General features: G+C 40.5%; 1 protein-coding gene across 1 annotated transcript in view; it reads right to left on the minus strand.

Moving 5' to 3' along the window:
* TNN (tenascin N) overlaps positions 1 to 15287 on the minus strand; it is a 57283-nt gene extending 41996 nt beyond the window's left edge. Inside the window, exons 1-5 of the mRNA XM_089518742.1 lie at positions 14888 to 15287; positions 12498 to 12869; positions 7088 to 7351; positions 4306 to 4488; positions 197 to 286 (exon numbers count right to left, since the gene is read on the minus strand). Of these exons, the coding sequence (XP_089374868.1) occupies positions 197 to 286; positions 4306 to 4488; positions 7088 to 7351; positions 12498 to 12869; positions 14888 to 15287 (1309 nt within the window). The remainder of the gene's footprint in view (positions 1 to 196; positions 287 to 4305; positions 4489 to 7087; positions 7352 to 12497; positions 12870 to 14887) is intronic.
* Positions 15288 to 15955: the final 668 nt, after the last annotated feature.

Here is a 15955-nt window from a genome sequence, read left to right on the forward strand (position 1 = left end):
CAAAAGAGGATTAGTGTCTGCTAATTAGTGATCATTATCTGCTGGGAAAGCCCCTGACTCTGAGTGGTTTCCCATTTGCATTTGCTGAGTCCTTATTTTGCTATTCCTCAGGACTGGTAGCCAAATGTTGTTCACTTCACAGTAACAATCATGATTGATATCTCATTACACAATAACTAAGGATCTTTGTTTATACCTGTCCAGCCGTTCACTGTGGATGGCTTCCCTTCTACTTCACCCTTCACAGAAATGACAGTGATCTTATACTGTGTTCCTGGTTTCAAGCCTGTAATAAAAGAGGATGGGGGACAGAGAAAGAATTAAAAAATCCTTTGTTTCCTCTTCTGTCAAGATTTGTAGAGGACTTGTGTTTTGGAGTCTTCTTTTTTGTCATCTGTAGAAGATACCTAGGAAAGATGATCTTCTGAAATGATACTCAGTGGAAATGCAAAATTACAACTAATTCTTTCTTACAACTGTACTAGCTTCTATTGTTTCCCAGGTGCTGGTTTTGATCTATAAAGCCCTGAACAGCTTGAGACTAGGAACCCCCAAAAAACCTCATCTTTCTGTATGAGCCTGTTCACATCCTCTGTTCTTCATAAGGAGCCCACTTGTATCTATTACTGCCATGAGAGGCTAGGCAGGGGCATATACAAAACAGGACACTTTCTCTAGATCAGGCTTGCACAATATATGGCCCATGGGCTGCTTGCAGCCTGCAAAGAATTTTGGATAGTCCGGACAATTCTGCTGCCCAGCTTTCTCCCAGGAAAGAGCTGGGTTATGGAAGAGGAGGACAGAGGAATGCTCACTCCTCAGGGCTTCTCTGCTGCCTGGCTTTCTGTTGGGAAAGAGCCAGGCTGTGGAGGAGGAGGATGGGTGAACACATATCACCTAAGCCTCCTCCACAGCCAGTCTTTCTCCAGGAAAGGACCAGGCTGAGGAGGAGGAAGATGGTAATAATAATAATAATAATAATTGATCAATCATTGATTAAAATAGTTTATTCATTAATTATACCTTTACTTGGAAAGTGACCTGCTAAAAACCTATCTACAGCCTGAACAAGTTTAGCCTACTTAATTTTGGCCCCTACCAACTGCCAAGTTGTTCAGGTCTGCTTTAGATGCAGCCTGACTGTGGCCTTTCCACCCAAGAAAATTTTGCTCTGTCTCTGGATTTTCCAGTGGGTAGCAAGAACCGTTTCATCAGGACTTTGAGGAATTCTATTATTATTTTGGTTAGCTTTAATTAACATATTTGTTCTTCTTTTGAAGCTATTCTGTTTTTGTTTTATGAAAGTATTATGTCAAAGTTTACATTGTTTTCAGGGCTCTCGTGGTCAGAAAAGCACTGCACATGTATAACTAACCATTCTGACAAATTACTTTTCTCTTGGGTTTGCAATTCTAAAAGGATAAGGTAACCTTTGCTGGATCACCAAAACAAGTAAACAGAAATTAATCTGGATAGCTTTACAGTTGTGGGGGATGCTAGTTCGTGGAACTAACCTTCTTTCATTAGGCAAAGATGTTTTTAAAGTCACTCAAATTCATCTCAATACTAAGACTACATGAGAAACCCACCTTGCTTTCAAATAAGGATCCTGTAAGCTTTGAACAAGATAGAGATGGTTCTAGGAGAATCCAAATATGGTGAAAGCATTTGTGCTTGATCATGTGCTGTTAAATTCACACTTAAACCTCTTTTTGTGTGATGCACACAACAATCAGTAACAATTCCCACAGTCTACTCACACAAAAGGCAACTTTTGCAAACACTTCAAGAAGTGGCAATTGAACATTTTCAAGATCCTTGTGGGTTTTGTTTTAGTTTTGTTTTTTGATTTCTATATTTTTATTTTTATGTCTGTCCTCATTTGTGGCATGAGTCATCACTTCCATATTCTGCTACATTTTTTAAAGTCTTTATATTTCAACCTTATTACTATAGTACCAACATGGTTAGAAATTACATGAAAAGTTCTTGCAAATTTGTAAATTGTAAATTTACAAATTCATGGAATTTCCCCATTAATGATTTGTTGCTGGTGTATTCTCTGGTTATTCCTGGGATCAGTCCTCTCTAATCGCGACATCATGTAATAATCTTACCCACAATCGCACAACTTTCTCTGGATAATGCCTTTTGAATTCCCCGGTTTCCCTTGTGTGATAAAGTCCACTGAAAGAGCTTCCATTTCAGTTCTGGTTGAATGATGTGAAAGCAGTTGCTCTTACAGAAAATCTAACTTGTAGAATTCAAATGGCTAGAGGAAAACTGGAAAAAGACTTACTTGCTACAGTTAGATCTCACTTTATTTCACTAACGAATGGGAAAGAATCGTTGGCGCATTCTGGACAGGCCCTTGCACATAATGAGTACGTCAAAATGGCGCCGGAAGTGGTGCCGCGAGTGCGCTCCTCTCGCCTTACGGCGCCTCTTCCAGGGCACAGAAAGAAGCTCCATTTTGGTGCTTCTTTCTTGCTGCGCCCGGGAACCACACGGTTTGGCTGCTGCGGTTCCCGGACGCAGCAACTGGCAGAGGCGCGAGACCACCCGTTTTGGGCGGTCTGCAACGCGCCATAGTGTGGTCCACCCCTCATCCATTAATATTTTGAGTTTCGTCACTTATGTTATTAAAGGGATACTGTGTAATCATTTTTGGAAGAAGCTAAAATTAAAATCAAAGCCCATAATATCTGGCAGACTGTGTTGTTCTTTTTTGTTTTTGTCTTTTCTTTTGTTTTCTGTTCCTTTTTTAAAATAGCTGTACTGATTAGTGAGGGGGTTTTTTGGTTAAAAATAATATTTTAAAAAAAGATGTAGACCACGCAACCACACCTCCCACCCTGCAGCCCTTTTCCTGCATCATTTTAAAATATCTTTGCCTGATTCCAAAAGACAATACACACATTTTTGTGCAGTTCTGCTGACTTAATAAAGGTAGAACCAGTATGGAAATGTATCCCAAATGAACATTATTTAAAATGTCAAGAAAGAACAGGTGTATTTTGTCATATAACAAATTTTCTCCATCAACTGTATGGAATCATATGAGTTTATCACATTCCTTACCTTTCCCTCTGTTCCCGTTGCGTAAATGTCACGGATCTGCGACGGGAGCCTCCTGGTGGGATCATGGATGGTGCAACGCTTCCGTTTTCATTACGGAAGCATTATCGTAAGTGTTTTAAAAAGGGTCATTTTTTAAACACTTACAATAACATTTCCATGACAAAAACAGAAGTTTTTTGCCATCTGCAATCCTATTAGGAGGCTCCCGTCGCAGATCGATGACGTTTACACGATGGCAGCAGAGCAGAAGGTAAGGAGTGTGATTATTTCCATAGACTCAAAAGAGTTGGAAGAGACCACAAAGGCCATCTGGTCCAACTTCCTACCATGCAGGAAGACACTTCCAACAGATTGCCATTAAAAACCTCCAAAGGAGACTCTACTATTCTCCAAGGCAGTGTATTCTACTGTCAAACAGTTCTTCCTAAAGTTTAGGTGGAATCTCTTTTCCTGTAGTTTGAATTCGTTGCTTGGTGTCCTAGTCTCTGAAGCAGAAAACAAACTTGCAATATAACATCCCTTCAAATATTTAAACAGGACTATCATGTCAACTCTCAACCTGCTCCTCCCCAGGCGAAACATAAACAGCTCCCTATGGCACTCCTCATAGGACATGGCCTAAATCGAAGCTGCTAGTAACAACTAGAGTCGAATTATTAAATCAATTACTGAATAGTAAATTTATGTAAACCCTACTGATTCAGTGGTTGTACTCTAAATTAAAAATAGCAATTAATTTCAGGACTATAAGTTCACAGATGGTACTACAGTAGACTCTCCACATTTGTAGCCTTGACTTTTGTGGATTTGTTTATTCACAGACTTGATAAATATGTTATTTCTTAGAACCTCTAGGTTCTTTAGAATTACTGTGCTGGAAGTTGACACTTGAGGACCTAGGGAGTCCTACAGAAAACACTTCTCTAGGCATGTGTAGGTCCTCCAGCACAATTCTATGGTCAACCGCTAGTGGGTGTGGATCATAGAGTTACACTGGAGGATCTAGAGAGGTTTTTTCTCAGGTTAATAAAATAGTGTGTGTTTTATTTGTGGTTTTCCCACTTTTACAGTGGTGCTGTGCTCCTACCCTCAGCAAATGTGGAAAGTATAAAAACAAATAAAATATAACAAACACAGATCAGATTTTTCAATATTAAGAAACTCAGCTGTTGTCCTCCACTCTCTAATTCCCTATGAACACATTTTTACCAGTTTATTACTTACCTGTGATAACGTATCTGCTCTTGGCATCATTGCTTTTGGGGACCACCACTTCCTTCTCCTCCCCAAGCAATGAACTGACTCTGAGTTTGTAATAATCTACCTCTGTTGCAGGATTCTCCCACTCTACTTCCAGTGAATTCTCTGTTTCGTCTGTCACCCAGATAGCACCAACAGCAGATACAGCTAGGGGGGAAGAAGGGAATTTCCACTAGCATAACACGAACAGGATATTATTAAAACCAATATTTTTTGCATGGTATTAATTATAAGAAAACTGTGGACATGGAACATAAGAATGCAACTCTTTTGATACAAGAGAGAAAAGAACTTGCATGGGGAAATTTCCTACTGTGTTTGGCTGATTGTTGTTAAAAGAAGGTGCTTTGCATTGTGTTAGTAATAGGAAGGGGTGGGAATGAAATAAAGGGCTGCAACAGCCCCTTTAAGATTAAGATTATTTTTACTTGAGCTCTAAAGGCACTCCTTTAGATGCAGTACAGAGTGATGATAAATGCCCAGGAATAAAGCACATATACACAGTAGTGGAAGTGGGATGAAATGTAATAGGATCCAGATACAGGATCTTGTCCCTGTGTTATTTGCCCTATTGTGTCCTGTTGTGAGCAAATAGCTCTTTAAGATATGTAGGTCAATACAACCTCCCAGAGCTTGTAGGAGAGCTGTATTTTGCTCAAGAATTGGTTGTGGCTCTCATAGAGAATCAGTGGGAACCTGGTGAGTCAACTCTTAACTTAAAATCTCTTTGATTCTGTAGGCCAGTTCTGTCTGAAACCAACAGTGTGATTTAAACTGAATTTCTTTTATAAAATCTGTGTGCACGTGAAGAGAAGGTAAGAAGCAGGTTAGTGCAAACACATCTTAAGTTGAATGATGTTTCAGACATATGAAATAAAGGCTGATAATATTTTTCATAGCAATATAGGAGGAGACAGTAGCATCTACTGGTAGTTTCCCTGCCAATGGGGTGGTGAGTCTGTTCCAGGTTTTAATCTAACCTTTAAATAACTATCCAAGCTACACCTGTGTTGCTTTGGATGCCTCATTTAAAGTTTAGGCAAAGACACACTACCACTGGGAAGAAGGCAGGCAGGGTAGAAAGATGAGCTACAGTGCACTCTTAAAACATCACAATGATGCCATTACACAGACAAATCTTAAACAACACAGAAGGATGTAGACACTTGCTTAAACCATATATTTATTAGACTGACTAATAACACCAAAATATATAGAATCATTACTGCAAACCATTTCAGTTTCCACCTACTTCATGGAAGAAGCTGAAATATTTTGCTATAACAAATATTTCTGTCTTGTCAGCCATTCCAACGCGGACACACAGATTTTTAAGTGTACATGAAAAACTGCAACCAGTGAATACAACAAGCATTTGAAAATACATGCCACTATAGCTGCTAAGTTATCATAGCAAAGCTAGGAAGATGGATGCTATAATCAGCAAGTGCTGGTTTGAATGGTTATAGTGCCTAGCTTATATATAATTGAATTCTGCAGACGTGTCATAGGCCACATATATTTCTTGCATTTGATGATATTTTTATCTTTCTTTGTCCGTTTCTGAATATATGTATTGCCAATGAGGGTAATGGGTCATGCAATGATTAAATGGGTTTCAATTCATTAAAACACGTGCTGTAATAATTTTTGATAATCTTAATCTTAAAAAATCAGCAGCAGCACCTTTATCTTAAATTATAATAATCTTAATAATAAATCAGAATGGCTGTTCTTCCTTTGACAGGTAAATACTTTTTTTAAAAATTAAAAAAAACCTTCTAATACAGGCTTTGAGGTTTTACTGCTCTTGTGACTTCATTTTGTACATGTAATTCTTATTGGTAAGTTTAGTCATGGCGCTTGAAATTCTATGGTATATATTTTTTTATATTCTAAATTTGTTTTTTGACATTTGTATAATCTCTTTGCTTTATATTGTGATGGCTTACCGTTATAAGCAATTAAAATTTGAACAGAACTGAATTTTTAGGACAGGCTTTTAGCACTGAAAGTTTCTAAAGAAAGGGTTCTGGAGAGTGTGATGTTCTTTTAATTGAAATTTTAAAATCCATTTTAGGTATATATTTTAAATTGTTTTAACAGTGTTATTAACTTGATTCTATCACAATGTTGACTTTGGTAGGTTTTTAACTATATTGCCCTGTTTTAATCTGTAAGCTGCCTTGAGTCCCAATCTTGGGGAGAAATAATAAATTATGAATTGTTCTTATGAATAAATATTATCATTGTGAAGTCGAAGGCTTTCACGGCTGGCATCCATAGTTTTTTGTGGGTTTTTTGGACTATGTGGCCATGTTCTAGAAGAATTTTTTCCTGATTTTTCTCCAGCATCTGTGGCTGGCACCTTCAAAGAAATTACAATTTTTGTTTTCAGGGTGGGATGCTGCAAAGTGAGCCAACCATCCAAGGCCCTTTGGGGTAATATATTTTCCCATTAATCTCTGACAGTTGCCAACCACTGCTCTAATTGCAGAGGAAGTGAGGCTATTATTATTCCTCACCAATTCAGCAATCATACCAAACCATGAATGGTACACTCACTTCCAAACTTGGTTTCCAACTGCAACTTGCAGCCACCAGCTATGGTTTGCAAATTCAGACATAAAACCAAACCATAGTAAAATTTCTTCAAAAATGTTTGGAGTAACGGAGCTTTAATTATTTTGTCAAATTTTACTGGATGATGCTTATCTAAGGATAAGTGGTATTTTAGCACTCCTACCTGTGCTGGCTTGCAGGAGTTCTGGGTCGCTGGAAACCCCCTTCTTTACATTGCGAAGTGCTATTACATACTTTGTGCCAGGAAGAAGGCCCAGAATCTCATAGCTGACCTGGTCTTTGGGCACTTGTACTTCCTTCACAGAGGTCTCAGATCCAATGGGAAAGTAGGTGATGATATAATAGTCCACCTCCATCATCTTATCCCATCCAATGGCCAGGGAATCCTCTGTGGTCTTGAGGAGACGGGCATTCCAAGGAGCAATCACTGGAGCCAAAACAACCAAAGAAAGGCAGCAGCCAATGAATTCCACACAAGGCTTCAAACCAAAAAAAGTTTTGCTTTTCTGCTGAGTAATGCCTAGGCTACAGTACAGACTCCCTAGATTTTAATGATCAGTCAGGAGAACAATATTTACTGTCATTATTATGTTACATTCATTAATGGAAACACTGTGCCACATTCTTCCATAGCTTGGATTTGGGTGAAGTGAAGGTATGCGAATCTAGCAAAATTGTAGCAATTCCAAGCTGAACTATATCACACTTAAAGGATTTCTGGAGCAACCAAGGCTGGCATGCCATCTCATGCATACAGAAAGGTGGGCATGGAACAGTGTGAGTTTGTCTGGAGCCATTTTCAGCTCCATTCAGTGTACACAAACTTTGTTTCATGTGCAAAATTAGTTAAAATTTTATGTATAAAATTACCCTCAGGCTATGTTTATAAAGTGTATATGAAACAGAAATGAATTTCATGTTTACCCTTGGGTTTCATCTCCAAGATGTCTCCTTGTTGGTGTTGTTTGCCTTCAAGTCGTTTCCAAATTATGGCGACCCTAAGGTGAACCTATCACAAAGGGGTTGTTCTCACTAGGTGAAACCCCGCGTTCTGAATCGAATCCAAGGAGTGGCATTCCTATTAGGATCCGATTTAAACCTAGAACGGTTCTAGAGCAACCCGCAATCGTCCCCACTACAAATCGAATTGTAGAGCGGAATAAAATTTTGAATCGAGTTTTCCTCATTTAACGCGTGTTAAAAAAACACTAGGGTCCGACCTACGTTTTTCCATTGATTCGATTTAGGAACCGGAGCATTTAAATAGGAACGACAGCCTTTGAAATTGCGTTAGATGAATGGGAGGAGCGGACTGCGATGGGGCTGTCCTTGGGGGAGTTGCCCTTTCTGTCCCCATCCGTCTGGCTGTCGCCATTTTTGCTTCCCTCACCCCTTTGTCCGCTGTGGTCTTTCAATAAGAGATAAGGATTATTTTTATTTTTTATTTTAATGGTTTACAGGCGCTTAATCTCTTCAGCGCTTTAAGCGCCTGAAGTCCCGGCTGCTCAAGCGCCTGCATCTGCCAAAGGAGTACAAGGCTTCCCCCGGTGGATTGCAACCTCCCCTCTGTGTGGGGAGAGCCCATTTCTAACGGAGGAGAGGCAGGAAGCGAAGGCTCCTCTCAAAGAGGCATTCCCTGCCCGCTTGGGCACTGATCTCGCCCAGGCAGGGAAGGGAAGGCTCCTCGCGAGGAGGCATCTGATCTCGCCCAGGCAAGGAAGGGCTCTGATCAATGGGGCGGGGGGGGGGGGATAGAGCCTTTCTCCCTCCATTTCTCAAATGGAATCTGCCTTCTCCTCCAACCCTGGAAAGAGAATCTTTGGGAAGAGTGCTCCCTCCCTGCTTTTCCAGCAGCCTCCTTCATTGATCTCTGTGCTCTCTGAAGGGATTCTCCCTGGCTGTCTTGGGAGACAGGATGCTGCCCTCCAAAACCTATCCCATAGTTCCTCTGGAAAGAGCTTCGCTTTTTGCCAGAAGCCTCTCCCATTGATCTCTGTGCTCTCTGAAGGGATTCTCCCTGGCTGTCTTGGGAGAAAGGATGCTGCCCTCCAAAACCTATCCCATAGTTCCTCTGGAAAGAGCTTCGCTTTTTGCCAGAAGCCTCTCCCATTGATCTCTGTGCTCTCTGAAGGGATTCTCCCTGGCTGTCAATGAAATGGAAACGATGCCAAAAGATAAATCGCTTCCAAATATTCCGGATTAACGTTACGTCATTCTGACGTACTATTGATTGACAGCTCCAAATAAGGTATGGAGGAGAAGAATCGCTTTATTTAAACACCGATTTCATGCCAAGTAGGAACGCTTGCAGGTAAAAACTTCGATTTAAATAACCAGATGGGAACGATGAACAAAGCGATTCGGATAGCGGGATAAGAACAGTGTTATTTTGAATCGATTTTATTAAAAACGTTGTATTTTAAATCGTTTCAAATCTTAAGTGGGAACAACCCCAAAGTTTTCTTTGCAGGTTTCTTCAGAGCGGGCTTGTCATTGTTATCCTGTGAGGCTGAGAGACTGTGGCTTGCCCAGTGGGTTTTCATGCCAAGCGTGGATTTGAAAGTCATAATCCAACTCTCAAACCACTACACCATGCTATTCCATTATGTATTTGCAAATATTCCAAAATCCAAAAAAATAATAATATCCAAAATCCAAAATACTTCTGTTCTCAAGCATTTTGGATAAGGGAAATAACTCATATTGTTGACCTAGCATACTATTGCTGTCCAATAAAAAAAAGCACAATACAACCGAAGGTTCTTTAACATGAACCTCATTACATTACATCTGTAATTCATTTCAACAGAGTTTGCACCAGAGGATTATAGTGATTGCTAACAGTAGTATTAGCAGCAACAACAATTAATACTCCATCCAGTCCTTGAAGTCCTAGTTCAAGCGCCTGCTGACTAAATTTTAGCAAGTCAGCACAGGGTGTGAAGGCTTTTTGTTCTGTTAACCAGCATTCTGAAATGCCTCCCAAGAGAGTCTGGCAGGGTGAGGAGAGCTAAATAATTTGTCCTACTGTAGTGGTGGAATTTTCCTGTTATAATAGAAAGCTATAGAAAAATGGAGTCACTTTGGTTAGAAGAGAAAAATAGTTTAAATTGAGGTTTGAAAGTTAGAGAAGAACTAGAGCAAAGGCATGGAGAGTGCATCGTGACCTGCAAGGAGCTGGCACCAGCAGAAATAGACATAACACATATTTTGGATAAGAAAATACAACTGTTGAAGGCTACTGTAAGGCTGATGAATTCCTAAGGGTGGAGTAAAGAGTAAGAAATGCAGTTTTAATATATGCATGTATCTCTGTCTTGATTGTAAGATTTTTGGATGTTTAAATTATAATTGGCCAATGAGAAGTGATGAAAACCTTTCTTTGTGTAATTGACTATAAGATTAGGCCATCTTGTCTTGTTCGGGGTCTCTCAGTTTTGGAATTTTGAAATCCACTGAGGACATTATTCTTTGCCGGTTTTAAGAATAAAACTTTGGAATTTTCAACTTTCTGGGTCCTTTGCCAATTCCTGGTTTCGTCACGGACCTGAGGCTTTGTGAGAGAAGGCCCCGGGTTCCTCTCCACCAGATCTGAGAACATGGGCAGGCTGATACAAGGAGAATAATTCCTTCAGATATCTTGTCCCCATACAGATGCTCAAAAACATGGAGGGTAGAATGAAACTCTGAGGGACACCACAGCAAATCTTCCATGGAGGCAAGCAAATGTCTCAAATCCTGGCAGGTTTAAATCATGATCCCAGTTTCTAGCCAATCTGCAGCCATTTCAGCAAAATACCACCATTGATGGTATCAAAAGCTGACAAGGGGCCAGGAGAATATGCAGGGATACACAATAACTGTCATTCTCCTGGCAAAGGTCAAGGATCAGCACAAACAAGGCCACTTCAGTTCCAGAGCCAGGAATGAAGCCCAACTGAAATGCATCGATATAATATGTGTGTCATCATCTGTATGTATTACTACATCCTTGTGGTTTCATGCACTGTGCAAGTGGCTGGGGTGCTGACACCACAACCTTAACTTTTTATGTTTTTGTGCTGCCAGCCCATCTTGGCAGCACACTCCATAATTTTGTAAATGGTAGAGTTATTTAAGATCACAGTTAAGGCAACCAGTGCTGGAATACTTTTCTTTGAGGATTTTGCAAAAAGAATGTGGAGCTGTGAGGACTGCTTAAGATAATGAATGCTTAAGATCTGAAATCTGAGCCAAAGTCAAAATTAGTCTTGTGGCATTTGATAATAAAGAAATCATTAACAAATATTGTGGGCAGTATTGTAAAACATTAGGTTTCTTGCTTCTTATCACTTATTCTTATCTTGTCAAGCAAAGAGTAGCAACCCAAGAACACATAAACTGTCACTGTTACTTCTATCTGCTTCATAGCCTGGCTTATAAAACATCAAAACTGCAACAAAAATTGTGGCTAAAATTTAATGTGGTTTTCTTGCATCTTCAAAATAAATTAGAACTATTCTGAGAAGAATTTACAATACTTACCAATCAATTTATTTAGTAGTGTATATCTAGCAGTAAACCTTCTCCAACAACCACTATTAATTCATCTGACATTGTTAAATACTCTGACATCCAGTGTCATGAGAAACTGATCCTTATTTTTATTTATAAGGAATTTCGTTCTCAAAGTGAGTTAAATGGGTTATTTATTCCACTCTACCACAACCCACTCTTCTTTCATTGCTATGAGCTAAATGTTAGCTCTGCTTAAAATGAACACACAAAAGTTGCCAAGTTCTATTTCTGGCTATAATGTGTATATAAATAAGAAATTATTATGAACATTCAGTATTACTGAAACAACATTCTCCTTCAGGACATTTCTATAAGTTAAGACAGAAGGGCAAGGGTACATGGCCTGTGGTAGCTTAAATCCCATCTAGTTCCTGCAGGGAGACCATTGGACAGTGGCAGTAGATGGCCTACTCTGTCCTGAAGATCATTGAAAATATGAATGGTGTGTGGTGGTGCTCATGTCCAGAGAAGCATAATCATAGATCACTGGAACGTCACTTCTCCCGTCACCAGCCGCTCTATAGAAATCCCAAAAGGGCAGAGCTGGAAGATATTTAGTTCCATCACTCCCACCCCTGTCTAATATAACCAGGTCTCCATGATACAAACCAAGTCACGACACTCATTCAGAATCAAGTATTGGATATTTCTTCTTTTGTATTTGCTATACCTCTCATCCACAAGGGAACTATAACTATAACCAAGGCTGCCCAGGCTCAATATGCTGTTGCAGTCCTCCATCCCCATAACAGTCCTAAAAGCCTTCTTCTGCATATCTCTACCTTCCAATTCTAAAATGTTTTGTGCTTGCCTTCACTTCCCTTTTTGAAGTACAGCATAGGTACTCAGTGGTTTGTTTCTCTCCCAGAGTGAGGCTGTGAAAATGAATAGGTAGAACTGTGCAGACATGGCCCACCTCAAATCTGAAAGAGTCCCATTAAGCTTTGTGGCCTAGTAATCTGTAGTCTCTCTGCTTGCTTAGATGTGTCTGCTCAAGCCAAGAAAGAACCTCTTACCTTTAGAGCAGTCAAGGCCAGTGAAACCATCCTCACAGTAACACTCGCCACTGTCACAATATCCATGGCCACTGCAGTCATTGGGGCATCTCTTCTCACTGCAGTCATCCCCAATGAACTCTCTGTAGCAGTGACACACACCATTGACACAGACCCCATTGCCACTGCAGTTCTCAGGACATAGGAGCTGGCTGCAGTCTTCACCAGAATAGCGAGCATGGCAAATGCAGCGGCCGCCAATGCAGCGCCCATTACCATTGCAGTTTCCTGGGCAGGTAGGTCGGGAACAATCTGGACCTTCCCAGCCTTCATCACAGTTGCAGCCACAGGTCTCTTGGCTGAAGGATCCATGGCCGCTGCAGGAAGAAACACCTGCCCAACATGAGGGCCAGAAGCAAAGCAATCAAGCAAATGGAAAACAAAAAAGAAAAGTTAGGAAGACTACCCATTAATAAACCTGGCAATAATCCTAACAAGAGCACAGCAAGACAAATGTTACATTTGGAGAGAAGACTTACTCTCTTTGGCCTAAATTAGGTGTGGCCAAAGTGCATGGCCCTCCAGATGTTGTTGAACTGCAACTTCCATCCTTTGTGACTAGGACTGGTAGGCGCTACAGTTCATTTGAGGGCCAGGGTACACTGCCCACAAGTGAGACCTGGCAAGTCAATACCAATGAAACCACAGTGATTCAATGGCCCTGCCAGTGGTGTTGCTAATTATGGTATCACTCAGTGTGGGAAGGGTGCATGTGCCCCTTCTGCTGCTCTGTTCCCAGGCTCTCTCCCCTGAGAGGAAGCCCAGGGCAGAGCATCCAGAAACAGCGCAGGCTCACCTCTCCTGCATCATAGGGAAGGGGGACCCAACCAGGTGTCGCCCCTCTTCTGGGTGTCACCCAGTGCTGGCCATGCACCCCATGTGATACCACTGGCCCCTGCCCTGATCTGGACAAACAATAGGATTTAGGCTTTTATGTCTATTGGATTTAGCTATCCTTGTATCAAGTTCGGAAGCTTCAATTAGTGTAAAATGCGGCAGCCAGGTTGGTCACTAGTTCTTCGAGACTTGACCATATAACACCTATCTTGAAAGATCTACACTGGCTCCCAATTAGCTTCCGGGCATAATACAAGGTGTTGGTTATTACCTTTAAAGCCCTACATGGCTTGGGTCCGGGTTACTTACGGGAACGCATCTCCATATACAATCCGCCCCGCACTCTTAGAACAAGTGGGAAGAACCTGTTGGAGATACCAGCATCCAAAGATGTTTCTAGTTCCCAAAAGGCATTCAGTATAGCTGTCCCTAGACTATGGAATGGACTCCCAGAGGAGACCCGCCTTGTCACATCCTTGGAAACTTTCAAGAAGGCGGTAAAGACAGAGCTCTTATGCTGCACATACCCTCCTGACCTCCTATGAAGACCACTAGTATGAAACGAGAGCAGCTGACCCCGTGATTGATTTATGTTTTATGTTTTTATGTTGCTATACTTTTATGTTCTTATATTTTTATATTTTTAGCTGTGGTTTTAATTGTGCAGTAACTAATGCTGCAATATTGTAAGTGTAATTTTAACTCTGCTGTGATCCCGCCTTGATCCATTGGGAGAGGAGGGAAGACAGAAATAAAAATTATTATTATTATTATTATTATTATTATTATTATTATTATTAGTCTTTTATGTCTTCTGTTTCACTTTTTTCTTATTACTCTGTAAAGGAGGCAGGCAAAAAGCATCCCCAAGGTTGTTTTTGTGGCTCCGAACCCTTCTATGACTTTCTGAGCCACTCTGTTCCTGGGTAAATAAATAAATAAATTGCCTCTTCTAGAAACTTGCTGGAGCAGCAATGCATTTTTAAATGGGTTGCAGGGCTTCCTGCACTATTAATACCCATTTTTCAGAACAAAAATTGGACTAATAGATACTTGAATTTTTTTTTCTAATTCGCAGTTCATGTGGTCCCTAGAGGGTCTCAAGGACAAAACTGTATGCTGGACCCACCAGAGTTGCTTACCCCTGCTGTAAAACATCACACACCGTGGTTGGTATAGAACAATCAACAATAACAGTCATAGTACATTAGGGAGGAGAGATTAATTTTTTTATATTTAGATATGTGGGAAACCTGCATTTAAAAAGTCCAAACAATTCATGCACATAGTTGTAGTTCAGAATAAAACATAAACAGTGACCCATTGAGCTGAATCTAATCCACCGCCCACATATTGTAAGCATTGAAGCAGCCTCTTCATTTTGCTGTTTGTCTAAGACTGAGGGAACATGGTGTTGTCAAGTGCCCAACAGGCCACAATAACTAGTGGACTGCATTGGCTTGGTGGGGTGCAAGCTGTACCAACATGCCATAGCCACAACGCACAGTTCTTACCTTGGCCTCTCCCACAGCACCTCTGAGGACTACAGAGTCCCTTCAGACGTACCACTTCCATCTCCATCTTCTCCATTCTTTCCAATAAAGATTTGAGCTGCCCTATAACTTCACAGTCACCCTTGGGAGTTTGGAGCTGAATGTTGTGCCTGAATATAATGTTTTGCTCTTCATCCATTTCACCAGTAGCCAAGAGGATGTGGCTGTCATCTTGGAGGGGTCGTGGGTCTGGCTCCACCTTGATCTGAGTCGACTTGGGCACATCAATTTTGTATGAGTGGCTGAACGAAATCTTCTGGTTTTTGCCAAAGCAGTTTTCAGGTGGAGCAGCTAACTGTGCCAAGGCTTCAGGCAGTGAGTGGTGCAGTAGAATCCACAGAAGAAAATTCAAAGTTACCATCTTGTTTCTGTGATTACCACAAAAGAAAAAGAAAAAGGTGAGGTATGTAAAAGAAAAAGATGAACAAAATCTTTAAATTAAAGCAATCTTCAATATTATTTTAACATTACAGTAAAGACATGAATTTAATAATCCTTACCTGTGAACTCACTATATAATATCAGATCTACATATACAGTGTCAATAATAAAATGGCATAGCTTTTGTGGTATTTTGTAACCTTTGGTGATCAGAGTTGATTCTGACTGCATATGTCCCTCAACTCTACAAATTCAGCAATAATTTTATTTAAGCTTTTTCTATATTAAACAAAACCAAATCTTCTGTGTACAAAAGGAATTGGTAAACCAAGGCTTCCCCAGAACCCTTTTCTTTGACCAGTTAGTTTACTATGTGCAGACAAAGAGGGATTGGGAAAGGGAGTATTTAATCATGAGGTTTGCTGATTACCACCTGGGAGGCTGAGGATAGGGCTGCTTGGAAATATCTCATCCACAAAGTGGACACAAGTTAAGACTGACTCGAGGGTAGTTAACAATAACATTTTAAGCTGTCTCAATCAGAATTAGATGACAAAATGGACATATATCTCTCCAGCTAAACCCCATCTCCAATCAACAAAGAGATATGCTAAACAGCCTTATCATGCCTATAGATGAAATAAAGAC

This window comes from Sceloporus occidentalis, unplaced genomic scaffold, assembly GCF_023333645.1.
Source record: "Sceloporus occidentalis isolate IW3139 unplaced genomic scaffold, rSceOcc1.0.p SCAF_3, whole genome shotgun sequence".
NCBI lineage: Eukaryota > Metazoa > Chordata > Lepidosauria > Squamata > Phrynosomatidae > Sceloporus > Sceloporus occidentalis.